Source organism: Bubalus kerabau, chromosome 22 (genome assembly GCF_029407905.1).
Source record: "Bubalus kerabau isolate K-KA32 ecotype Philippines breed swamp buffalo chromosome 22, PCC_UOA_SB_1v2, whole genome shotgun sequence".
NCBI classification, from domain to species: Eukaryota; Metazoa; Chordata; class Mammalia; order Artiodactyla; family Bovidae; genus Bubalus; species Bubalus kerabau.
In genome coordinates, this window is record NC_073645.1 from 25,031,551 (window position 1) to 25,058,411 (window position 26,861).

Consider the following 26,861-nt stretch of genomic DNA (forward strand, 5'->3'; position numbering starts at 1 on the left):
CCTTCACGTACAGTCTGTATACATCATCCAACTCCCTGCCATAAGCAGGTACCCTTTTTGCGTGTCATTCTGCCTCCATCAAGTCATAAATTATCGCTGACACTTGGACCAAGGGACTTTTTTTTGGAGTGTGTGCCCTTTTCTCCATATTTGATTTTATCAGAGCCCAGAAGCCTAACGATCCTTAGAAGAGAGTGAGAGGATGAATGTCCATAAAAACGTCCTGAAAGACCACATAGGGGACATGGGTCCTACACCTGGATGGGAGGAGGCCTCTAAAGCCACAGACCAGCCACAGTTCCGCCTGAGGAACCCAGGCAGTCAACGTCTGCGAAAAGACACATTTAACAGCTGAAAAGAGTGCTTAAGATGGCTAATTGTGAGGAGCTGCCCACAGAGAGGGTGCTGACTAAGGGAGATGCTCTTGGGAGGTTTCCTCAGATGGAGGCCTCCGAGAGGAACTGGGTGCTCGGGAAGGGGTCGGAGGAGGCCGGGTTTGGACCTCGGAATTCAGGGTACGACACGGCCCCAGGCCGACCAGGCCGCGGCGCCCCGCCCTTTCCCGGGACGCGGGCCGGCCTGGGGCGGGGAGCGGGCGGGCGCTTACAGGTCGGTGCCGAGCCGCGTGAAGCCGGAGTTGAGCGAGGCCCGGGCTATCCGGCGCCAGAGCAGGTCGCAGCTGGTGAAGCGCCGCAGCCAGCGGCACACCTGAGCCAGGCGGCCGAGGGCCTGCATGTCCAGGTAGGAAAAGATGAGCAGCAGCAGCTCCTCCGGCAGGCGCAGGAGTGCGGGCCCCGCGGCTGGGCGGCAGGCTGGCTCCCGGGCCGCCGCCGCCTCCTCCTCAGCCGCTGTCGCCATGGCCGCCCGTGTCCCCGCGAGGCGGCCCCAAGCCTGACCCCCTCGTCCCTGTGCTCTTGTCGGCCTGGCGCTCTCCCGCCTACCAGTCCTGACCCTCCATTCCTCCTTCTTCCCCTCACCTCTCCCTTTGGCCTCCTTTCGCGCCCCTGCGCTCCCCTCATCTCCCCTGACGAGCCTTCTCGCCCCTTCCTCCACGCTTCCGCCTCTCTCTCCTGCCTTTCCTAGGCCTGCACTCGGTCCCGCCTCAGCCCCCAGCCCCGTTTCCTCCTTCGCCTGTGGCGGCGCCGGCTTTCCTTCCGCCCCGTTTCCTTTTCCGCCTTGCCCTGCTCCCGATTTCCCCTTCCCCTTCCTCCGCTTTCCTCTCGCGGCTCTCCCTTCCTCCTGCAGTTTTCTCGTCTCCCCGCTCTCGCCCTCGCCGGGCCCACCGTTCCCGGGGGGCCCCACGCCGCCCTGACTACCCATGAGCGGCCGCGGGGCCGGCCCGACGCGGAGCCAAGCCCGAGCCGCCGCCACAGCCGCCGCCCCGGGAGGAGGCGACACCATGCCGGACCGGGTCACATGGGGCGGCGCGGGCCGAAGCCTGGGCCCGCCCCTCACACCCGAGGCCGTGGAGCGGCTTCGTAGCGCGGGCGGGGGCCGTAGAGCGCCCCCCTCCCATGCCCCGGGCCGCCCGGAGCGTGTGCCGGAAACACAGCGTGCGTTCATCTAGCACGTGAGGCCCACCAAGGGCCTGGTTAGGACGGCCATAGGAGCTTCTCCCTTCAAGCAGCAGCTAGTTTGAGGCCCTGCCCTCAAGAAGCACTCACTTGGGTGGCCTTCCCCCTCTCATACCCCTCTTCTACCTCGTCTGATGCCTGCTTTCCACAGGCCATATACCAGGGCCTCACGAACTGCACCTCTAGAAGTTGGCAGGTTCCTTAGGCCGGGATCTCACATGGGGTATATACCTCAGTTCTAGCAATGAGCTGGTATTTTTGACATTTTGGAAGATTGCAGTCCTCTAGATCCTGCATCCACTCCCTGGTCATGGATAAGCAAGTGGTAAAGCTATTAGTCACCACCCAAGTGCAAGTGGATTCTCCAAGGTCATCCAGGAGCCCTGCCCCACACCATTCATTGCATTCACACTGCTACTGCTGCTGCTAAGTCGCTTCAGTCGTGTCCAACTCTGTGCGACCCCATAGACAGCAGCCCACCAGGCTCCCCCATCCCATTCACAAAGGTACCATTTTGAAGGGAGAGCTAAGAAAAGTCTACTGAAGTCCCATGCTGTCCCATACTGTCTCCTCTAGTCACACATGGCTTAGGGGCATTGAAAATGGGACTAGTCCAAACTGAGGTGTGCTGTGTGAAAACCCACCAGATTTTGAAGACTTATGCAAGATAAAGAATGTGAACTATAGTATTAATAGTTTTATATTAAGTACATGTTGAAGTGATAAGATTTTTGATACATTGGCCTAAATATACTTTTGTAACTACTAGAAAGGTTAGAGTTATACCTGTGACTTGAATTTTCGGCCCACATTTTTTCTATTGAACAGCACTGGTGGAGGCAGTAAGATTTGCAGGTGGGGGAGGAAGATCCCTAAGTATCCTGTGCCCCAAACCCTAATAGTAAAAATTTTAGGGGTTTATTTTGTTTTTACATCTTAAGATCCATTTTCAGAAGCAAGAATGAATGAAATATCAACTCTGGAAATTATTCAACAGGTAGCATAAGGAGAGACCTAGGAGAGGAAGGACATTGCATTATGTCACCACAGAAGCATCATGTAACAAGGTCAGACCGGAATCTGGCTTTGCCCTAGAACTGCTTTTTGATCTTAGCAAAACAACAACAAAAAACCCCACCTATCTTGGCCTTTTAGTGTTCTCAGTCTGTAGTGGAGATAATGCCTCTGCCTTACTTTCGAGGGATAAATGAGATGATCCCTGTAAAATGCTTTGAACTCCTCTAAGAAAATTCTCAATAATAGTTACAGGTCAAATCCTGTTACAAAAAAATACTCTACAAAAGGTGTGTGGGGGGGGGAGGTACAACAAAGGCTTTATGTAGAAAAAAGATTTCCAAACTCCAGCCAGTGGTTTACTTATTAAAAGCAATATTTGACATGACATTTCAGTACAACTAAAGAATTTAGGCAATCTCTTAGAAATCATTATAAAGATATTTACTCATTTCATACTATTAGAAGGCTGTTGAGGTAGGAATGCTGAATATTGAGGTAATATCATCAACTCAACATTTATTGATTTTGCTACAGTTGTATACTGTGAGCCACTCTGGAAGGAAAGCAGATGATTATAGCATATGGTTCCTACATTTTGTCTTCTGATTTGTGTTAAACATGTTTGTAATTTCTTACTGTTTGACTATTTTTTTTTAACCATTTCTTTACACAGAGTAAAACTAAGTAATTCATCCACACTGTACCTAGTTTTCAGTAGAGGACTTGAAGGCGCAGAAAATTGTTTAATTAAATCAAGTATTAAAATCCACAATCACACAAATGCAACTTATTCTTTATCCCATGTTGCCCTCATTATTGGAGAAATTAAACCATCACCTAAAAAATCACCTTCTTTTGCACCCAAACTGGAGATCAAGTGAACTAAAATTTATGGTTTATTGATTTCCAAAATAAGCCAAAGTACTCACTATGCAGAAAGGCAAAGCCAAAATGGAGAATTGGCATATATTCTGTTATTTGGTGGTGATTTGGTATATCTCTAAATTCCTAAGCTATTAAAAAAAAAACCCTACAGTTTAGTTTCAACTCAGAGAAGCACCTAGAATTTTTCATCAACCCTCCCTCCCTCACAAAACAAAGCAAAAAAAAGTCCAATGTGGGATTTAAAACAAACTTGAAAAAAACTACATCACACACAAACTTTTAAAATTCTTTTTGGAGACAGGTTATTTAAAAAAATCAGCTGGATGGGAATTCCCTGGTCATCCAGTGGTTAGGACGCCCTGCTTTCACTGCCCAGGCCCTGGGTTCAATCCCTGGTTGAGGAACTAAGATTCTACACACTGCATGGTGCAGCCAAAAAAAAAAGATAAAACATCAGCTGGGGCTGAAAAAAATGATTTGTAACAAAAGTAAATGCATATCTTCATGGAACACTGAATGGTGTTTTATTATCAAAGAAAATAAACACCTTAATAGCTAGAAAAAAAGAAAATAAAAAGAGTACACTGGATTTCAGAACATCTTTAGAAAAGTCATCAACTCCCTTGAAGTTCAAATCCAGGAAACATAGTAAAATACTATGGGGGGCGGGGTTGAAATTTACTTTGTTTTTATAAGGCATTTTAAATTTAGAATTTGCATAATAAGTAAACTGTAAGCATTGGACTACTTTTAACTTAGAATGCCAAAAACATGAAATTCATAATATTTTAAAACATAAGACTCAATTTCTTTTTTCTACTTTTTAAATAGAAGATAGGTGATTCACAATATCAGTTCTAGATGTATAGCACAGACTCAGTATTTTTATAGATTATATTCCATTTTAAGTTATTATAGAATATTGCCTATATTTCCTATGGTGTAAAATGTATGAGACTTTATGAATTTCACTGGGAATTTAGAAATACTAATATTAGTTCACTTTTAGAGAGGATTTTTAAGTTCAGATGTAAAGTTCTTTGTGTATGTCCATGTAACTGACTGCATAGTAGTAATTATTGTTAATAGGTATTTTATATGTTTAGGATTGTGAAAAGGCTAGAACTGTGTGTTCTGTACATTCTCGTAAACATAGATGACAATCTTAGGCAGGAGACTACTCCCATATCCAATATGCCAGTGCCCGCATGCCTCTTAAGCCCTCAGGGCCCCAGCCTTTAACTTTAAAAGTAAGCAGATTTAGCAGGGGAATTATTCTGAGATGAATGAGAAAGAATGAGATTATTTTGTGAATGACAATTTATAATAATAATAATAGCATATATTTATTGAGCACTGACTGTGTATCAGGCACTATTATAAGAGCTTTCCATGTATTGTCTCACTTATTCTTATCAATAACCACATAAGGAAGATACGATTAACCTGTTTTTTTTTTTGCAGAAGATGAAACTGAAGCATATGGTCACACCGTTCCTAAATAACAGAACAGGTATCAAATCTAGACATTCTAACCCTAAAGCTCCTACTCTGAACTGTGTCTTCACCATGGTGGTGGTTTAGTCACTAAATTGTGTCCAAGTCTTGCGACCCCATGGACTGTACCCCACCAGACTCCTCTGTCCATGGGATTTCCCAGGCAGGGATACTGTAGTGGATTGCCATTTCCTTCTCCAGGGGATCTTCCCAGCCCAGGAATCGAATCCCGGTCTCCTGCATTGCAGGCAGATTCTTTACCAACTGAGCTACAAGGGAAGTCCTAAGTCTTCACCATACACAAAAGAAAATGGAATAGGAATAAGGCATTGAATTCGGAGCCTTCTAGGATCCCTTTCAATTAATATAGCCACACCTAATAATATACTTTTCCTCTGACCATTAGGCAGGTCTGGTATCTAAATAAAAGCTGCTTCTAAACAATTAAAGTAGATCCTGTCCTTGTCTCAACTGTTAATACTTTCTAAGGGTTAATATGTAGAATCCACAGCCTTTTATGCTTTTCATAATCTTTTTGCAAAACTTTTAAAAGGATTTGTAGGAACTACTGTCTTGCAAAAGAACATATAATAAAAGTTTAGTAATTTCATCATTTTACTTCAGCTTCAATTTCTTTTGTTAAATTAAATAACAGTGTGTGTATAGTATATATTATATGAGCCTTTTTTTGTAAATTTGTCCCTATTTATATATATTCAAAAGGAGACTTTGTAGAATAATGCTAATAATGGTTATTCCTAGTAATGGAATTTTACTTTGTACTTTTCCCTATTGCTATTTTTTTTTTAAAGAAGCATGGATCACATTTACAAAATCAATAAAGTCTCCCAAAAATAAAGTTATGGTTGTTATGCATCCAAACACACCATGCAACAAGACAGTTGGAGAACCCTAGATCATTGCCAGAGTTTTAACTAGCCACCTAAGTTTCTTCAAATTTTATTTCATTTAAAATGTGTCTCATGTAATAGTAAGATAAAGAACGAATTAGAGTATAAGAAAGAAGAAATGAGGACTAATGATAAATGTATAAACATTTGGGCATCACATAAATAGAAAGAGTCTAAAGTTTTGTTTTCAGAAATTATATGTCAGGTTCAGTCCAGTTCAGTCGCTCAGTCATGTCTGACCCTTTGTGACCCCATGGACTGCAGCACGCCAGGCTTCCCTGTCCATCACCAGCTCCCGGAGCCTGCTCAAACTCATGTCCATCGAGTCGGTGATGCCATCCAACCATCTCATCCTCTGTTGTCCCCTTCTCCTGCCTTCAATCTTTCCCAGCATTAGGGTCTTTTCCAGTCAGTTGGTTCTTCACATTAGGTGGCCAAAATTTTGGAGCTTCAGTTTCAGAATCAGTCCCTCCAGTAAATATTCAGGACTGATTTCCTTTAGGATTGACAGGCTTGATCTCCTTGCAGTCCAAGGGACTCTCAAGCATCTTCTCCAGCACAACAGTTTGAAAGCATCAATTCTTCAGCACTAAGCGACTTCCCTGGTGGCTCAGATGGTTAAGCGTCTGTCTACAATGTGGGAGACCCAGGTTCGATCCCTGGGTCGGGAAGATCCACTGGAGAAGGAAATGGCAATCCACTCCAGTACTATTGCCTAGAAAATCCCATGGACAGAGTAGCCTGGTAGGCTACAGTACATGGGGTCACAAAGAGTTGGACACGACTGAGTGACTTCACTTTCACTTTCAAGCCTTCTTTATGGTTCAACTCTCACATCTGTACATGACTACTGGAAAAACCGTACCTTTGACTAGACGGACCTTTGTTAGCAAAGTAATGTCTCTGCTTTTTAATATGCTGTTTAGGTTTGTCACAGCTTTTCTTCCAAGGAGCGAGCATCTTTTAATTTCATGGCTGCAATCACCATCAGCAGTGATTTTGGAGCCCAAGAAAATAAAGTCTGTCACTGCTTCCATTGTTTCCCCATCTATTTGCCATGAAGTGATGGGACCAGATGCCATGATCTTCGTTTTTTGAATGTTGAGTTTTAAGCCAGCTTTTTCAGTCTCCTCTTTCACTTTCATCAACAGGCTCTTCAGTTCCTCTTTGCTTTCTGCCATAAGGGTGGTGTCATCTACCTATTGAGGTTATTGATATTTCTCCTGGCAGTCTTGATTTCAGCTTGTGCTTCATCCAACCCAGCATTTTGCATGATGTACTCTGCATATAAGTTAAATAAGCAGAGTGACAATATACAGCCTTGACATACCCCTTTCCCAATTTTGAATCAGTCTGTTGTTCCACATTCAGTTTTAACTGTTGCTTCTTGTCCTGCATTCAGATTTCTCAGGAGGCAGGTAAAGTGGTCTGGTATTCTCATCTCTTGAAGAATTTTCCAGTTTGTTGTGATCCACACAGTCAAAGGCTTTGGCCTAGTCAATAAAGCAGAAGTGGATGTTTTTCTGGAACTCTGTTGCTTTTTTGATGATCCAACAGATGTTAGCAATTTGATCTCTGGTTCCTCTACCTTTTCTAAATCCAGCTTGAACATCTGGATGTTCTCAGTTCACATATTGTTGAAGCCTCGCTTGAACTTTCAGCATTACTTTGCTAGCATGTGGGATGAGTGCAATTGTGTGGTAGTTTGAACATTCTTTGGCATTGCCTTTCTTTGGGATTGGAATGAAAACTGACCTTTTCCAGTCCTGTGGCCACTGCTGAGTTTTCCACATTTGCTGGCATATTGAGTGCAGCACTTTCACAGAAATTCCATCACCTCCACTAGTTTTGTTCGTAGTGATGCTTCCTAAGGCCCACTTTACTTCAGACTCCAGGATGTCTAACTCTAGGTGAGTGATCATACCATTGTGGTTATCTAGGTCATTAAGATCTTTCTGTGTATTCTTGCCCCCTCTTCTTAATATCTTCTGCTTCTGTTAGGTCCATACCATTTCTGTCCTTTATTGTGCCCATCTTTGCATGAAATGTTCCCTTGGTATCTCTTGGTATCTGCTCAAATTTTCTTGAGGAAATCTCTAGTCTTTCCCATTTTATTGTTTTTATTTCTATTGTTTTCCTCTATTTCTGTCAAGTTGGCAGTTTATATTCTGAAATCCTGTTAGAAACCCCAAGATCTGATCTGTTTTTCTATGAATCCACTGTCTTTGTCATATTCAAAGATAATATATTTTTATTTCATATGAAACAATTTAAAATATTGTTTAAAAATAGTTACTTTATGCAGAAAAGACTGGAAGGAAATATGTTCAAATTCTAAAAATGGATGCTGATGAGAGGTAGAATTATGGAAAGTTCTTTCTGCTGTTGCCTTACCCTTTTCTATATTTTCTAAGTTTTCTGCAGTCAACATATATTACATAGATAATGAATTTTTTTTTTTAAAGAAAAAAACCTAAGAGGTGTTTGTACCTGAATGTACAAAATCATTTCATTCAATTTAAGCTAATTAATTTTAATATTTTATTTAAAAGTCCATTTACAAATCTCCCACATAATTCCAAACAATTTGTTATACCTCACCTTCGAGGACATGGAGCACAACTGCTCTCCCCCACCACACACACATACTCCCAAGAGGACTGCATGCCATGACTTCCCTCCAAAGAATACAGTATGCAAAGAGGAGGAAAAAAGAGTAACTTTTCATGGAGAAGGCTGACAAACACTATTTCAGCCAGGTGATCAACACCTGTTCAACATCATCAGCTGTAAGTCACATGGATAGTAGGTACCCTTGATACACATGATGCAAATGGTACTTTACCTCTGTGGCCATGCTCCCCAAAAGCCATAATCCCAGTCTAATAATGAGAAAAACATGAGACAAATCCAAACTGAAGGATGGTTTATGAACCTACCTGACCAGTCCTCCTCAAAAATGTCGAGATCATCAAAAACAAGGCAAGTCTGAGAAATTATCACAGCCAAGAGGAAACAAGAGTCATGACAAATAAATGGAATGTGGTATCCTAGAGCAGGAGAGAGAAAGAATACTAGGTAAAAACCAAGGAAATCTGGTTGGTCCATTAATCATTACAAATGCACAATACTGACATAAAATGTTGATAATAGTAGTATGTAAGAACTCTATTCTGGTTTCCCAATTTTTCTGTAAATCTAAATCTATTATACAAAAATAAAGGGGTTTTTTTGTGTGTGTAAATTTATTTTACCCTTTTGTGACTTTTTAGAGAAAATCTTGGCAAAACTTGTAATGCACATGAAGGCTGTGTTTTCTGAGTTAGAAATTTGTGATATTATGAAACCCTATCTTGTCATCCCAAATGCAAAAGAAAGACATAAAAATAATGTCCCATAAGTCATCTCCAACAAAATTTAAACTACTTAAGACTTTTAATTATCCAAACTTATAGCTATACTAAAAAGATTGATTTTCCAGAGGGTCAGATGTCATTCTAAGATACTGTTCTGACTTTACAACTGTGAGAAACAGACATTTCCAAGCACCAATTTATGTGTGAAAGATACACACACATGTACACAAAATTTGAGGACCATATGGCAAGTAAGGTAAGGGGGTGGGCAAAATAGAAATATCAAATGAGACTGTGGGAATAAGAAAGCAAATTTCTAGATTTGCCAGTTCAGTAATGCTACCATTAGTTAGTCTGAGATAGCCTTCTTATGTCAATAAGTGGTGTTCAAAGAAATTTTGAACAAAATGGAGAGCACACCATCAGCACTAGGATCTAAGATAATTCATGTTGACATCAGAATTTGTGATTTTTCTGATCTCTGTCAGAAGACTGAGTCATTTGGCAACAAATGATGAAAGATACAAAACGAAGATGAAGGCAACCATAAATCTTGTGAAATGTTCTGGGAATTTCTTTAAATACATACATGTGCATGCATGGGTTTGTGCATGCTAAGTCGCTTCAGTCATGTCCAACTCTTTGCAACCCTATGAACTGTAGCCCACCAAGCTCCTCTGTCCATGGGGATTCTCCAGGCAAGACTTGAGTGGGTTGACATGCCCTCCTCCAGGGCATCTTCCCATCCCAGGGATTGAACCTGCATCTCCTATGTCCCCTGCACTGGCAGGCAGGTTCTTTACCACTAGCGCCACCTGGGAAGCCCAAATACATACATGTGAAAGTGAAAGTAAAGTTGCTCAGTCGTGCCGGACTCTGCGACCCCATGGACTGTAGCCTATCAGGCTCCTCTGTCCATGGGATTTTCCAGGCAAGTGTGCTGGAGTGGATTGCCGTTTCCTTCTCCAGGGGATCTTCCTGACCCAGGAATCGAACCCAGGTCTCCCGCATTGCAGGCAGACTCTACCGACTGAGCCACCAGGGAAGCCCTAAATACATACATAAATACATACATAAAAATAAAGTTACCACTGAGGTAGAATATATATAAATGAGTTCTTTTTCAAGAAGAAAATGATAAGTTCTAGGGAAAAATTTCTCTTAAGCATCTTCAGCTCTTCTGGAAGAAAGTACAAGGTCAAATATAACCTTGTTTCTGTTTCTATAATTATACTATTTAAGAATGCCTAAACTTCAGATAAATTTTTTTCATTTGAGGCATTCATGACAGTAACTAAAACCACAGGATATAATTTATTTATCCTGTCCTAGGTTTGGGGTCCTGTTAAAAATGTGAAAAACACAAAAGACAACTTTTCTGAAATAGCATTCAGTTACATTATTTTGAACAGATGGTAGGTTGTGTTCAGCTGTTAAATACAAACAAAAGTTTGGATGTGAATGGAATATGTCTTATTTAGGGGATTTTTACTTTAGTTTTTAAAAATGTGTGTGTATGTGTGTATATACACACACACATATATACACATATATATATACATACACATACTGTGTAAAGAGAATTATGACTTTTAGGCCCATATTTAACTGTTAAATCTTTTGAGAACCTATGTCACTACTTCTAAAGAATTATATACTCTATATAATTGCTTTTCGCCCTTTCTCGTGGCAGCTGTTTTCCCCTTTCTTATGGCATCTTTCAAATGGAAAGATGAGTGAGAAAAATCCCCTACATTTAAAACCTACCAGGGAGAGAAAAGCAGGAAGAAGTCCATAGCCCCTGGGGATCTTCCCAGGTTCAGCAGATTGACCTGAAAAAGGAGTACAACTTGAGTTCCTCCTCTAACAACACAAGCTCCAATCAGAGAAGTTTCCAAACACATGAAGCTTAGCAAGACCACCTGCTTCTAACACAAGACAATGGCCACTGGACCACTAACTCTGCTGCCTCAAGTCAACACCAGCTCTCCTTCACAACAGATGATAGGCTTTCCGCTAGAAGAGCTTCCTCATTTAAAAAAAAAAAAAAAAGGCGAAAGAGAAATTTAACTTCATGTATGTGCTAGAAGCTCATAAATTAGGAGTAAAATGGACAAATGAAAAACCTGAAATGGAAGTCAGTCTGACAGTAGAACCAAACATTAATTGCACAGATACCAGCCTTGGCAAGATGAAGTGAGGAGTTCAAATCCCCACTTGGCCAGGGCATGGGCCTCTGGGTGCTATGGGAGCCAACAGGAAGTGGAAAGGAAATTTTGCCCAGGTGCTTATGCCTTCCTCAAGCATAACCAATCTCAGCGGATGTGTGGCACAACCCAGGATCCTTCATTTATCATCTCTTAATGCAAATCAAAATTACAATGAGGTACCTCCTCGCACTGGTCAGAATGGTATCATTAAAAGTTTACAGGGGGCTTTTCTGGTGGTCCAGTGGTTGAGAATCCACCTTGCAGTTCAAAGGACACCAGTTCAATCCCTGATCCAGAAAGATCCCATATGCTGCAGAGCAACTAAACCCCTGTGCCACAGCTACTGAGCCCGTGTGCCTACAGCCCGTGCTCCCCAACAAGAGAAGCCACTACAAGGAAGAGTAGCCCCCACTCACCACAACTAGAGAAATCCGTGCAACAACGAAGACCCACTACTGCCAAAAAAAAATACATCTTAGAAAAAAAAAAGTTTACAGGGACTTCCCTGGTGGTCCAGTGACCAAGAATCCACACTCCTGATGCAGGGGCCCATGTTTGATCCCTGGTTAGGGAACTAGATTTCACATGCTGAAACTAAGAGCGCACCTAAACGGTGCATTTTAGTTGCTCAACTAAAGATGCCACAACTAAGACCCGGCACAGCCAAATCAATAAAACACTTTTTAAATTTACAAATAGGGAGCTCCCCGGTGGTCCAGTAGTTAGGACTCTGTGCTCTCACTGCCAAGGGCCCAGGTTCAGTCCCTGGTCAGGGAACTAAGATCCCACAAGCTGCATGGTATGGCCCCACAAAAATGTCTATAAATAACAAATCCTGGGGAGGGTGTGGGGAAAAGGGAACCCTCCTACATTGTTGGTGGGAATGTAGATTGGTGCAGCCATTATGAAAAACGGCATGGAGCTTCCTTAAAAAACTAAAAGTAAGAGTTGCCATATGATCCAGCCGTCCCATTCCTGGACATATAGCTGGAGAAAGCTCTTAATTTGAAAATATACATGTACCCTAATGTTCACAGCAGCACTATTTAGACATGGAAGCAACCTAAATGTCCACTGACAGATGAATGGGTAAAGAAGATGTGATATATACATGCAATGGAATACTACTCAGCCATCAAAAAGAATGACATAACATCATTTGTAGCAATATGGATGAAGCTAGAGATTATCATACTAAGTGAAGTAAGACAGAGAAGATAAATATCATGATATCATTTGTACTGGGCTTCCCTGGTGGCTCTGATGGTTAAGAGCCTGCCTGCAATGCAGGAGACCTGAGTTCAATCCCTGGGTTGGGAAGATCCCCTGGAGAAGGAAATGGCATCCCATTTCAGTATACTTACCCAGAGAATCCCATGGACAGAGGAGCCTGGTAGGCTTCTATTCCATTGCCTTCTCAAAAATACAAACTACCATATACAAAAAGGATAAACAACAAGGTTCTATTTTATAGCACAGGGAGCTATGTTCAGTATCCTGTAATAAACTATAACAGAAAAGAATATTTTTATATATATATATATGAATCACTTTGCTGTATATCAGAAACCAACACAACACTGTAAATCAACTATACTTCAATTTTAAAAAATTTGTAATTTCTTAAGATCTCTATCTTTCATACCACTCAACAGAAGGAGAAGAATCACTGTGATCAGACCCACAACTTCCCTAGCTCTCCCAAGAGTTAAGGTCCACTGCATTACAGTTTCCTTGATTTGAGTCCTTAGTCATATTGAGATAGTCTGTTGAACTGGTATTCAATTAAAGATATATAAAGCAATATTTAACATTTTGTAGGTTAAGAAAATTAAAATTAATATCAGTTAGTAGAAGGAAATTCTCAATTCAGTATCCTATGTTAGCCCTCATAGGAAAATCAATGAACAAAGGAATTTTAAATGTTGAAGCAGGTGGGATCCATGACAAGAACAAGAGGAAATAACAAAGTCTTGGTATCACACAACTCCCATAAGTCCAGATTTCTTAAAACTATAAACTCATATTCCTTTAGATAATTTTTTTTTATTTTAAAGATTTTCAAAAATAAACATTTTTCAAGAGCCTTCCATGATACAGTTAATTAAAACCCATGTTACTTATTCAGCAGTGCCCGCAGCAGAGTCACAGAAACAACCTGAGAAGAAGCAAGCTATTGACAGAGAATAGAAATGTTTGGGACAAATGTATTTCAAACTGTTTAAATGCATTACCGAACACCCATAGAATAGAACAGTAAACAAACAGCTGTGAAAAAGAATGAGGAAGATCAGATGCAGAAGGGTAGCTAATAAACATTAAGTGAAAAAGCAAAATGCAGGAGTGTATACATGTTGCCACTGAGGGGCGGGTGGGAAACTACACTGGCCTGCTTCGACTTTTCGGGTGCCAGCTCTCTCTGGACAAGGACACAAAACCTTGTGCCAGCGTTTGCTTCCAAGGAGGCGAACTGGTTGGGTACAGGATAGGGTTTCTTTTCACTATACACTATTTCATACCTTTTGAATTTTTAGACAATTAACTGTATGGATTGCCTATTGAATAATAAATATTATCTTTTTAAAAAGCTAGGGAAGCTGTGGGTCTGATCACAGTGATTCTTCTGTTGAGTGGTATGAGAGATGGAGATTCTGAGAAATTACAGCGTTGTGTTAGTTTCTGGTATACAGCAAAGTGATTATACATTTTCAAGCATATTTCGGGAATAATGGAAAAAATTACTGCTACCTTGCCTCAGAAAGCTACAATGAAGGAGTTGGGGGCGGGAGGAGATGTTAACTAGGATGTTAACCTAGTACCAGTGTTTGCTTCCAAGGAGGAGATATGTTAACTAGGATGTAAGAAGATAGATCAAAATTAATACCCAGATTGTGAAAATACGACAATTACTGATGGAAGGAAAAAGAATACTCACTGCATTTAAGCAAGCAGGGATACATTAGGAAAAAGGACCAAACAGAGAAAATGCTGGAATGTTTAAAATTTTTAAATTAAACTTCAAATTGGTTAAGTTATTAAAAGTCCTTTGTGAAACAAAGCTTCAGAATGTGGTACTATCATAGTAAAATATATAAAGGGATTTTTCAAATGAACCCCATCAGATCCAGAAATCAGTAAAACCATTTCCCTGTCTTAAAATGCTTACACAAACATACCCCTAACACACACAAATTCAGACACATACTGTAAGCAACACACAAGACCATTAAGATAAATCTAGACTTTTATAGCGATTTCTTTTTTAGGGGTCATTCTTTGCATTTTTACTGCCCTAAATTTCCCTCTTCAAGTCACAGCAATGCAGAATTGAGCTTTCTTTCTTTTTTAGTTTTGTTTCCAACCAAGTCTTTTGTACACTTCTGGAATTTAAGCCACCTATGTTACCGCTACTTATCTATAACACCATTGCTTTGAGGGATTAAAGCAGGTTTCTTGTAATACACTTAGATCAAGAGTTATCTGAGTTGAGAAGAATATCCTGTTTGAGTTGGGGCTGAGGAACCTTTATTTTTTTATTTTTTATTTATTTTTTTTGATCTTGAGTTGTTTTGATTTCCCCTGAGAGCAGTAATCTTCAGCAAGTGATATTTTTAAAAAGCCCCAAACACACCACAAAACATTCCAAGTGATTTTAACTTCTGAATGAGGTTGGGCTACCTGAGTGATTCTCTCTCTTCTCTTCTTTGGCAGAAAGGATTAGAAACCTCCACAGAACTTGCTCTCTATTAAAGTGGAGTGCTGTGCATTCATTGGCAAGAGGTGAATTGTTTTCAGATTACATGCGAAAGAGTGTGTGTGTTTCTTTCCCACATCAAAGACTTGGATGGAAGCAGTTCTGAGTATTGCCAGGGATGCAAGAATTGGTGCTAAAGTGATTAACAAAATTGCTTTCCTGCAAAAGAAGCACAAAACATTACCTAGGGATTAGAGGAGGAGAGGGCAAGATTAAAGGTGATGTTGAATTTTGGGTGGAATATCTTATCCATCTTTTTCAAATCATGCTTCAAGGATTCTGTGGCCCCTCCTTAAGGAAACTGAACAAATCAAAGTCTCGCTTTCTCAAGTTTTGTACATGGGACGCTGACAAGGTAAAATTAAAACTACTAAGACAAGTGGCACTTACTTGTGACCTCCATATCTTTATCTCACACTGCAAATACATTTTGAATGTATTTTATTCAGCACACACCAGCAACCCCATTGACCAAAGACTCTTTCATTTGTAATTGGTTTGTGTGTCACCTGTTGGACTTAAGTGCTAGTGTTTTATTGAATTTCTGAAGTTGTTTGGTTTTAGTAAACCTTGATTAGTATTACGTTCCTTTTTAAACGGAGCTTTCACAGTTGAAACTTTCACCTAACCAAAATGTAAAAATAGAAAGAAAAAAAAAAAGCCATAGAACCCATATTCTAAATAGTGAAAGAAAGATCACACAGCAAACCTCAACAATTCCTAGTTTAGGATATTATTTTAAGGGGTCTCTCTGAAATGTACTATGACATTCTTTGCCGCTTTTTTTTTTTTTTTTTCCTCTCTCTCTCTCAAAAGCTGAATGTAGACCTCCCTTCTTCCAAGAAGTCTTCCTGACTTTAGTGTCCCAGTCAGAGTCAGGCAGAAACATATAGGTACATGTAACTGTTCGGTATGAATAAACTTTTTCTTCCTTCTTGGTTCCTTCTTTAAGTCCAGGGACTTCCCTGGTGGCCTAGTGGTTGACTTCACCTTCCGATGCAGGCGGGTATGGGTTCAATGTCTGGTCGGCAAACGAAGGTCCCACATCCCTCCTGGCCAAAAAACCAAAACATAAAACAGAAGCAATATTTGTAACAAATTCAATAAAGACTTAAAAAAATTAAGTCTAAAAAAGGAATAAAGCAATTACCTGGATAGGTAGAAAAAACATAAAGTTGAATGTACTAGCAAAATAAATTCAGAGCAATATATATAATATGATACCATTTACCAAAAAATTTACAAACAAAACAGTATCATAATTCTTTAGGGACCATATATATTCAGGTAAAGGTAAAAAATTGGAACAGAATTATACACCTCAAACTCATGGTAATAGCTGCCTCTGGGAAGGAAGGTGGGAGATTTGGAGGGCCTGATGAGAGGGAGTTTTCACCACATGTGTAATGTTTATTTATTTTAAATTTTCTCTTTAAAAAATTAAGATGATTCACTTACACATAGTTAGGGCATGAGAAGTGTCACTGAAATTCTGGTCTAATGTATAGGGGTTTTTTTGGTCTGATACTATGTCTCTATAACAATAAAACCTGTTTCAAATTGATTAAATAGTTCAGAATAGTTGTGACCTCTTCCTCTCCCGCAATAATATCATCCTCATGAACAAATGGCCTGTGGTGGTGGACTTTATCTTTGTGTGTATTCTGTAGAGTCAGAACACACGGTTGAGTCCTCGGTAAAAAGAATCAATAGGTGAATAAATAAATAAGCACTGTTTGCCGGCCACCCTGCATGCAACAGTTTGTGGACATTTTCATTTTGAAGTTGTTTCTCGAGGTTGCCTGTGTGACTTCTCCGCTTTCAAGAACTTGTTGAGAACAATCATTTTTTTATCTGTCTTTCCTTTGGGGTCCCGTAAGGTCACTGGCCATAAGATAGCTGTGAAATTTGACATTGTTCCCATTTAAATGCTTTACTCCAGCAAGTGCAAGACTGTGGATGCTTCGGTGTGGGGATTGCCATGGCCAGGCTGGTCCTGAGACTCGCCAGCCCTCCAGGCTTCAAAGCCTGTTATCCTTGATCTCACTAAAGAATGTTTTTGAATTCTATGTCCATCTAGTGGTTGCCTGCAAAGATCTACTTGGCTTTTTCTTTCTTCCTTTTCTTTCACACTTGATCAGTGAGATTCTGTTTGTGATGGGGGTTTTGCCCCCCTTGGTCTTTAATTCTTTCACAGGTGGTTTCAAAGTGTCTATCCTTAGCCCCTGCTTTCTATAAACAAGCAGGAATTCATGAACCGCAGTTACTGATGGCTCCCCTCACTGAGCAGTTCTCTCACTTTGAAAACAGACTGTTTTGTGGACAGTAAAGTACAGTTCTTTTTCATAGATGAGATTAGAGACTTGAGGGGAGCTGGAAGGAGGGGAGTGTCTTCCTTTCTCTTTTTTTATTTTTTTAAACTGCAGAGCCTTTGTTTTGTAACTCATTTTAACAAACTCAAGAACTTATTTTACACTCAGTGGCACTGGTTAAAGATGACACGGCACTAAGTAGAAGTTGCTGGAATTTGCTGATTTGCTCATTAATTCCAACAACTCCAGCATCCCAAGTGTAAGGTTAAGACTTGAAGATCAGGTGGTGACAGAGCCAATGTGGTTGCCTATCTAAGGGATCAAATTATATGAATTCTACCTAAGAATGCTGATGTGCCACGGGAGGTTGACATTTTCTATGCCATTAAATATTCTTCAACAATATCATTTTAATGGCTGCATAGCATTCTACTGAGTCAGATGGACCACAATTTACTCAACCAAGTCCCCAGTAGTGAAAACAGGTGCTTCCAATGTTTTGGCATTATAAAGAGCACACCATACTCACATTCTTGAGTTTGCTGATAAATTCCTAACAGTGAAAATGTGGCCATAGGGCGTATACATTTGTTGAAGCTTTGAAGATCAGCATTCATTTTAAAATTCCCTTAAAAAAAAGGGATGGGAGGACAGAAGAAATTGCTACTGCAGCTACACACTTAAGATCCCAAGCAAACTTCTACTTAATCAGTTAAGAAATTCCCTCACACAATGTAAGGAAGGAGTGGGTATTGTCTGTTAGCTCTCTAGCAATTCACCTTTCACCATTGACCTACACTGAAACCTTCAGCTTAGGAAAAGAATGTAGACGGCTCTTACGGAAGGCTTGATTCAGTGGTACTCAGGGTGCTGTAATAGTCTGTGTGTGAGCACTTTCATGACTGTAGTTCACTACTGGATCCAGAACCAATCAGGATCTCTTTCATCTTGCTCATTATTGAAATATGATGCTATCTGTGGGGTGGAAATTGCTGAGGAATAACAATCAAGAAAATAAGTTCAAGAGGAGGAATCATTCAGGACTAATGACAAAGAGGTAGCTTTCTCCCTTCTGAACTGCCTAATTATTAGTTGGTATAGCCTATGCCTCCACAGAGCCTTGAACTTGGAAATCCTGGATAAATATTAGATTATGTGGCTTGCTTGCTCACATACTTTGCCACCCTAGGCTTTGTGGTCAATACAAACCCCTTTGCCTTGCACTCAATATTCTGGTTTACCCAGCCCTCTCTCCACCCTTAGTGCCCTAGCAGGAAACCTTCCTTTCCATCCAAACTGAAACTATGTGCTATGTTCCAAACATGCAGCATATATTCCAGAAGGACCTTTGGGTTTGGCCCAGATAGTCTGGATTTGAGCCCTGGCTCTGCCATTTCTTTTCTAGGTGACCTTGGGCAACACATTTAATCTTATTGAGTCTCAGTTTCACCATCTGTAAATTAGGGATGGCAAAGCCTGTTGTATGTTAAACTAGATACCAGCATGTTAGAGAAGTTGCAATGTGGAGTGGGCAGAATTTGATAGGTGACATAAATGTCTTGTTTATCCTGGCCTCTAAACATTTGCTCCCACCTATTCTCTTTCTAGAAAAGTTCTCTCACATTTGAATCCCACCCACTCCTCAACGCAAACTCATGTTTTAGCCCTCTTGCAAGCCCTCCCATGAAAATCCTTAGCTGGTAAGACTCCCTGATTAGACTATTCATTCCACATGTCAGTGCTTCTAAATGGACTCTCTCCTGGGGCAGTTTTCAGGGACTACTGATGCCAATTTTGTCCCAACAACAATCATAATTAATGCATACTACTTTATGCCTACAACAATAGCCTATAACGTCAACAGAATGGATATTATTGTTATCATCATCCCTGTTTCTCAGAGATTCAGAGAATCGAGCAGTTTGTCTGAGGCCACAAAGCTAGTGTAGGCAGAACTGAAAAAACGGAACTCAACTAGACTGATTACAAAGCTCATGCCCTTGGGACTTCCCTGGTAGGTAGTTCAGTGGCTAAGACTCTGTAGTCCCAATGTAAGGGGCTCGGGTTCGATCCCTGATCAGGGAGCTGGATCCCACATGCTGCAACTAAAGATTCTACATGCTGCAACTAAGACCTGGCACAGCTAAATAAATAAATATATTTTAAAAAAAAACAAAGCTCATGCCCTTGACCTCACACAATAAACCCTCTCTCTTTGTTGTTGTTGTTCAATCGCTCAGTCATGTCCAACTCTTTGTGACCCCATAGACTGCAGCACGCCAGGCTTCCCTGTCCTTCACCATCTCCCGGAACTTGCTCAAACTCATGTGCATTAAGTCGGTGATGCCATCCAACCATCTCGTCCTCTGTTGTTCCCTTGTCTTCCTGCCTTCTATCTTTCCCAGCATCTGGGTCTTTTCCAACAAGTCGGCTCTTTGCATCAGATGGCCAAAGTATTAGAGCTTCAGTGTTAGTCCTTCCAATGAATATTCAGGGTTGATTTCCTTTAGGATTGACTGGTTTGATCTCCTTACAGTCCAAGGGACTCTCAGGAGTCTTCTCCGACACCACAGTTCAAAAGCGTCAATTTTTCAGCACTAAGCCTTCTTTATGGTCCAACTCTCACATCCATATATGACTACTGGAAAAACCATCGCTTTGACTATGCCAACTTTTGTCAGCAGAGTAATGTCTCTGCTTTTTAATACATTGTCTAGGTTTGTCATAGCTTTTCTTCCAAGGAGCAAGCATCTTTTAATTTCATGGCTGCAGTCACTGTCCACAGTGATTTTGGAGTCCGAGAAAATAAAGTTTGTCACTGCTTCCATTGTTTCCCCATCTATTTGCCATGAAGTGATGGGACCAGATGCCATGATCTTTGTTTTTTGAATACTGAGTTTTAAGCCAGCTTTTTCACTCTCTTCTTTCACTTTCCTCAAGAGGCTCTTTAGTTCCTCTTTGCTTTCTGCCATAAGGGTGGTGTCATCTGCGTATTGAGGTTATTGATATTTCTCCTGGAAATCTTGATTCCAGCTTGTGATTCATCCAGCCTGGCATTTCGCACGATGTACTCTGCATATAAGTTAAATAAGTAGGGCGACAATGTACAACCTTGACATATTCCTTTCCCAGTTTTGAACCAGTCATTGTTCAATGTTCAGTTCTAAGTATTGCTTCTTCTCCTGCACACAGATTTCTCAGGAGGCAGGTCAGGTGGCCTGGTATCCCCATCTCTTGAAGAATTTTCCACAGTTTGTTGTGATCCACACAGTCAAAGGCTTTAGCCTAATCTGTGATCCAGTGGATGTTGGCAATTTGATCTCTGTTCCTCTGCCTTTTCTAAATCTTGCTTGAACATCTGGAAGTTCTCGATTCATGTACTGTTGAAGCCTAGCCTGGAGGATTTTGAGCATGACCTTGCTAGCATGTGAAATAAGTGCAATTGTGCAGTACTTTGAACTTTCTTTTGCATTGCCCTTCTTTGGTATTAGAATGAAAACTGACCTTTTCCAGTCCTATCTCTTTAACTGTTAATGGACATTTGTCTCTCTCTGAAGTAGTATTACTGTTGAATTTTAGGTCCTTGCCTAAAAAGAAAATGGTTGTGTTCTTGGGCAGAGTAACCACCTAAAGAAATTTATTTAGTGTTTGCAGAGGCACAAAAGACATGTTCATGATATTTCAGTTCTCAGGGAAATGTCCCAGGTGAAAACTTTGTATAAATTATTTCCCTGGGACTCAGACTGAAAACTGGGACTTTGGTGGGGGGGTATCTCTTCCCTCATACAGCAAGTACTTGCAACTCAGAGCAGCCCTCTTAGAAGTGGTTCCCCCACTGCACTTGCTGTCTTAGTTCCCCCCTGCCCCACCCCTCAAGGTTCAAGAGCTTCTGCTCAAGGGAGTCACAGGTGATCTTGACTAGAAAAGATTGTAAGGGCTATCCTATCACTTTATGGTCCTCCTGCACACTGGCATATCTCCCTAGCTACACATTTCATTTTCTGACAGCTCAGTAGACATTCTGCAGACTTAGGGAAAGTGCGAGTCCCCAGTCACCTGCAATCCAAAGCAGAGACGTGTCTTCAAAATACCCCATCACTAGGTCAGCAATAGCCTTCCATCCAGAGTGTTGGACTACTTATTGCAAAAATTCCTGGAAGCCACATGAATCTTGATTGGACTGTTTCTGTTGGTTATGTTGAATGCAGTTGCTCATCTCTGCCTTGCTCCTGCCTTGGGGACTTGGGCATTAAATTTGCCAGTTGCTTCCAGATTTGTTCAATATACGTGTATTGAGAACTACTTCTCAGGTACCTTGCTAGGAACTAGGGGATAAAAAGATAGGGGATAGAATCTTCTCACTTAATTTTTTTTTTTTAAACTGGAGTTGATTTACAATGTCAGTTTCTGGTGTATAGCAAAGTGATTAAGTCACATACACACACACCTGTATATGGGTGTGTGTATATATATGTGTGTATATATATATGACTTCCCTGGTGGCTCAGATGGTAAAGCATCTGTCTACAATGCAGGAGACCTATATATATATATATATATATATATATATATACATATGATTTTTCATATTCTTTTTCATTATAGGTTATTAAAAGATATTGAATATAGTTCCCTGAGCTATACAGGACTTTGTTGTTTATCTATTTTATATATAGTAGTTTGTATCTGCTAATCTCAAATTCCTAATTTATCCCTCGCTAGAATCTTCTTTTTCTCAACACTGTTTTCACTGAAAGCCACACTTTGTTACAACCAACAAACATCAAGTCAGCAATGAACCCCAAGTCACCAGAGGCAGTCTGTGTTTGTAATCTTGCTGTTTTCTGAAACCAACAGGAGCATTAACATTAACACAGCAATGACTTAATTATATCTAATTTCTCTGAGCCAAAAACAGGAGTTTGATCTCAATTCACATATTATTCTGGTAGATTGTTACATATAACATCAGGCATAATATGCCTACATCTTTATCCACACTGTCTGGTAAAGCCCTCTCTCCCTTTTCATGATGCTGCTACCTCTAATTCTCCCACACCCATCATTCTGTCTCAAAAGCCAAGACCTCAAAGATCTCTCCTCCAAAGATCTTAGCCTTAAGACTTACACATTTCCCCTTATTTCTCAACAGTACCCACGCCTCCCTAGATGTTCTTTAGCATAACATCAACTCAGTCAAAAGAGATCAACAAATATTTACAGAGGAGGAAGGAGAGACAGATGGGGAAGGGGACAGCTGTGATTACTGACCCATCCTGCCCCAGCTTTCCCTCAGAGTGGCTTTGGATACAAGCTCAAAGCAGCAATTAAGGTAAAAGTCTAATTTCTTATACTTTGCTAGAGACCAGCAATGAACAATTGGGATTTGAAATTTTTTTTTTAACTATCACTTACAATAGCACCAAAAAAAAAAATACAAATACTTAGGTATAAAATCTATCAAAACAGGTACAGAATCTGTAGAAAGCCGCAGAACACTGATCAAAGAAATAAAAGTAGATCTAAATAAATGGAGTGAGATTCCATTTTAGAAAGTCAGTATAAAATATCAATTGCTTTCCTATATGCCAGGAATGAACAATTGGAATCTGAAATTTTTAAAAAGATACTATTTAAAAGTTTTGTTTCAGGGCTTCCCTGAGGCTCAGTGGTAAAGACTCTGCCTGCCAATGCAGGAGACACAGGTTTGCTCCCTTATCTGGGAAGAACCCACACACTGTGGGGCAACTAAGCCTGTGCACCACAATTACTGAGCCTATGTGCTGCAGCGACTGAAGCCCAAGCGCCCTAGAGCCCATGCTTCACAACAAGAGAAACCACCACAATGAGAAGCCCGCGCACCACAACTAGAGAGTTGCCCTGCTCACTGCAGCTAGAAAGAAGCTCACTGCAGCTAGAAAGAAGCCCGAGCAGCAATGAAGAGCCAGCACGACCACAAATAAATAAATAAGAGTCTTGTTTCTTAGAGTCCCTTGGTTCAGGTGATTAGCACATTAAATTGGTGGCTTAGCAATTTCAACTTGACTGTGTCCTTTAGTCAGAAATCCTGGGGTTATAGAGACCTTTCAAGGAGCAGCCCAGATCTCATCTTTGATCTTGAGTCCAAGCTGTCCTTTGAGGGATTCTAACCATCCCTGGATTCCTCTGAGGCACTATTTTTCAAGTCGTTTTTCCCCCTCCAAGCCTCTTTCATTTAGGCAGCCACATCTTCCCCACAGGCCCCCATTCCTCATTTTCAAATCTCCCTGCCTTTCTCACCTCCAGCTGGTTCCTGAACTTTGGTCCAGCACTTCCAAAGGCACCTCCACCCTCCAGCAAGTCATCCTGCCTTGTGTCCTGTTTCCCAGCTGAAGTTTGGCTTCTCCATCCCTCACTCTTCTCCACCTCCAGCTCCTCCTGTGCTCTTCCCCAGGGTGCAGGTCAGTCCTTCAACGGTGTACTTACCGTGTTTAGTTTTCTCTGAAACAAATATTTGCATATGTGAACCCCACATTTGCCATATGGTTTTTCCTACTTCCCAGCCAGTGGAACTCTCAATTTCATATATATTTTGGGAAATGAAGTTTTCCCCAGATGGTCTCTCTAAAGCACCAAAGCAAGGTCAGGGTTTTATGCATTCCTTCAAAGGTTCTGGGCAGAGGTTAGAATTACTTGTGTTTTCTTGGTCCCATCAGCAGTTATTTCATCAGTACAGCTGATAATGGGACACAACCTGGCTCATTCTGAGCTAGAAACACACCAGTGTTTGAGGGAGATGTTGAGCTATAAACTGGTATCCCCAGGGAAGGATAGAAACCTGCCCAGTTGCTCAAATAATTTTAAACCAAATCCCTTAAGAATATTTCCTCAGGGAGAGAAAAAGAGTATGAATATTAGAAAGATGATGAACCAGGTGTGCCGAAAAGGTTTCTTAGTCATTCTGAGCCCTAGAAGGGGGTGGGGGCAGCCTTACATCTCTACTGGGAAACATATTTCCCCCTTTTAAATCAGGAAAGAAAAAAACAACAACATAGCCCCAAATAGAGAATGTTTTCTTTTGTAACTGGAAGCAAACATCACTGATGGCTTTAACAGCTGCCTGCCAACATGGCCTGAGAAGCAGGCAAGCTCAAACATTTTTTGAGATCAACACATGTACAGACATACAGTATATTAGGTCAAATTATAAATCCAGGAATAAAAGAACAAATAAACAAGTTTCAGCTTTCTCTAGGCTTTCTGAGTCCAATACCAGCTAAATTAGACTCCGAAGCAGAGAAATCTAGCTTCCAAGAAGGCAGGTCTCCCAGGAGTTCAAGTCAAACCTCCCTCTGGTAGGAAAAGAAGGTGCCGTTGTAGATTAACTGGCTGATGGCTGACCAGGTCCAGGCTGACAGCCCTGCCTAGCAGGGGCTTCCCTGTGTCTTAGCCGTACAGACCCTGAGGATGTCTGCCATTGACTTGATCTTTGACCCCAGTAAATCATTTAATATGCCATGTGCCTCTGTCCATATGTTCATGTTCGGATGAGAATTCCAGCAAGTCTGGGTGTGCCACCCATTAGGGCTAAATCTCTCCCTTTGGAGCTTCTAGGAAGAAACCTGTGGACAGCTGCATTGCAGAGAGCCAAAGTGCCTGGACAAACCAAACTGAAATGCCTGCAGATAGTGAGACCAGGATTGCCTAAATTGCAACTAACAATCAGAAGGACAAATCTGTTCTCTGGTTATCAAAACTGACACAAGACTTTTGTGATAGTTTTGCCTTAGCGCAAGAAAACCACTTAAGAGTCATAGGTGGGAAACACTGGATTATTCTTCTGATCCCACCTCTATACTAGTTAGGTGACCTTGAGCAAGTGCATTAGTCCAAGGTTCTTCAGACATTAGTCAGTCATGAAATCAATGAAATAGACTAGAACTAAATTTTTTTTTTTTAGAACTAAATATTTTTTAATGAAGTCAAGCTGAACAGAAAATATCAGTGTTTAGTCCACAATAAGTTAAGCTCCATCGTATGTGTGTGTGGATGCATGTTTCCTGGAGTCATGATGAATAAAAATTTCTTACTGTGGGTAACAAACAAAAGAGCTTCCCACAGTGGCTTAGACCATGGGTTTTGATTTCTTCATTTAATGAATGAAAGTCATTCATTTTATACATATCTAGACAGTCATATTCATATACACACACACATATATGTATAATGGGCACCACAGTGTGTCAGGCACAGTGGCATATGACCTATCCAGAGATAACAAGGCCCTGTCTTCCTCGAGCCTCAGCTAGCAGGGAAGCCAGTCATAAAATAATTACATAACTGTTTACCATTGTATGAAGAGTGTGTGTAACACCAGGTTCCTAACCTGGGCTGTAGGGTCAGAGCCAGCCTTCCTAAGGAAGTGACAGAGAAGGGGGCAGAGAGGGATGGAGGCAAAGAATGGGGGTGGGGATGGGGTGGAGGTAGCATTCCAGGCAGAAGGCCCAGTAAGTGTGAGAAGAACCTGAAGGTTAAACAATGTCAGCTCTACCTCAACAATTTCTATGAAGACCATGTGAGATGACCATGGGAAGACTTTGTAAACTATGGAGTGTTATTCAAATGTGGTGGCTTATTATTTAAAACAGTGATTATAAACATGCCTTAAAGATGAGTTGAGGGACTTCCCTGGTGGTCCAGTGGTTAAGAATCCACCTGCCAATGTAGGGGATATGGGTTCGATCCCTGGTTGCCGAACTAAGATCCCACATGCCATGAGGCACCTAAGCCCTCGTGGCTGCAATGAAAGATCCCGCCGGCTGCAACTAAGACCCGACACAGCCTAAATAAATTAATTAAAAATACACACACACACACACACATATATATATATGAGTTTAGTTTCAGCAGGCAGCCACCAGGTCAAGGGTCACCCTGGGCTGGTATGGCAGCTCCATGATGCTGAGCAGGCCTCTGGGCCCCCACGACTGACAGCTGGCCCAAAACTGGATTCCCACAGCAGGCACCAAGGGCCCTGTGTGGGCCACTTACAGGGGCTGATTCTGGACCGGGTACCCTACTTCAGTGCCAAGTTTAAGAAAAACGATGAATGAAAATGACCCTTCCTCTGGCATCTGGTGGTGCTACCTCCTTCCATCTGAACAGCTGAACCTCGAACAGCTTAGTCTTTCAGGATGGCCCTCAAGGAAATCCACAGCACGACTTAGACTTTCTGTGTGAAAATAGCTTTGGTGTGTGAACACACACAGCATTAAACCTTGCTCTGAAACCTGCCCACGGGGACAAGCTCATGCTGGGGCTTGGTTACCCTGACTGCAGTCCCAGGGGCTTGGGTCACCGGGGAAC

At 41.3% G+C, this 26,861-nt stretch overlaps 1 protein-coding gene and 2 long non-coding RNA genes across 13 annotated transcripts in view; 1 reads left to right on the forward strand and 2 right to left on the reverse strand.

Moving 5' to 3' along the window:
* The window catches only part of FBXW4 (F-box and WD repeat domain containing 4), an 83,272-nt gene extending 81,808 nt beyond the window's left edge, over window positions 1–1,464 (reverse strand). For 2 of the 7 annotated variants that reach the window (XM_055560936.1, XM_055560940.1), the window contains exon 1: window positions 608–1,460. In XM_055560936.1, the coding sequence (XP_055416911.1) occupies window positions 608–1,401 (794 nt within the window). In that variant the 5' untranslated portion in view covers window positions 1,402–1,460. Of the gene's footprint in view, window positions 1–607 lie in introns of all 7 variants that reach the window. The other 5 variants (XM_055560938.1, XM_055560937.1, XM_055560933.1 and 2 more) reach the window with 4 other exon arrangements.
* LOC129637026 (uncharacterized) overlaps window positions 615–26,861 on the forward strand; it is a 39,819-nt gene continuing 13,572 nt past the window's right edge. Inside the window, exons 1-4 of the long non-coding RNA XR_008707295.1 lie at window positions 615–741; window positions 4,941–4,989; window positions 22,669–22,848; window positions 23,802–23,956. This is a non-coding gene — a long non-coding RNA (uncharacterized LOC129637026). The remainder of the gene's footprint in view (window positions 742–4,940; window positions 4,990–22,668; window positions 22,849–23,801; window positions 23,957–26,861) is intronic.
* The window catches only part of LOC129637025 (uncharacterized), a 40,452-nt gene continuing 29,709 nt past the window's right edge, over window positions 16,119–26,861 (reverse strand). For all 5 annotated transcript variants that reach the window (XR_008707294.1, XR_008707291.1, XR_008707290.1 and 2 more), the window contains 2 exons: window positions 23,796–23,996; window positions 16,119–16,256 (listed from right to left, as the gene is read on the reverse strand). This is a non-coding gene — a long non-coding RNA (uncharacterized LOC129637025). The remainder of the gene's footprint in view (window positions 16,257–23,795; window positions 23,997–26,861) is intronic.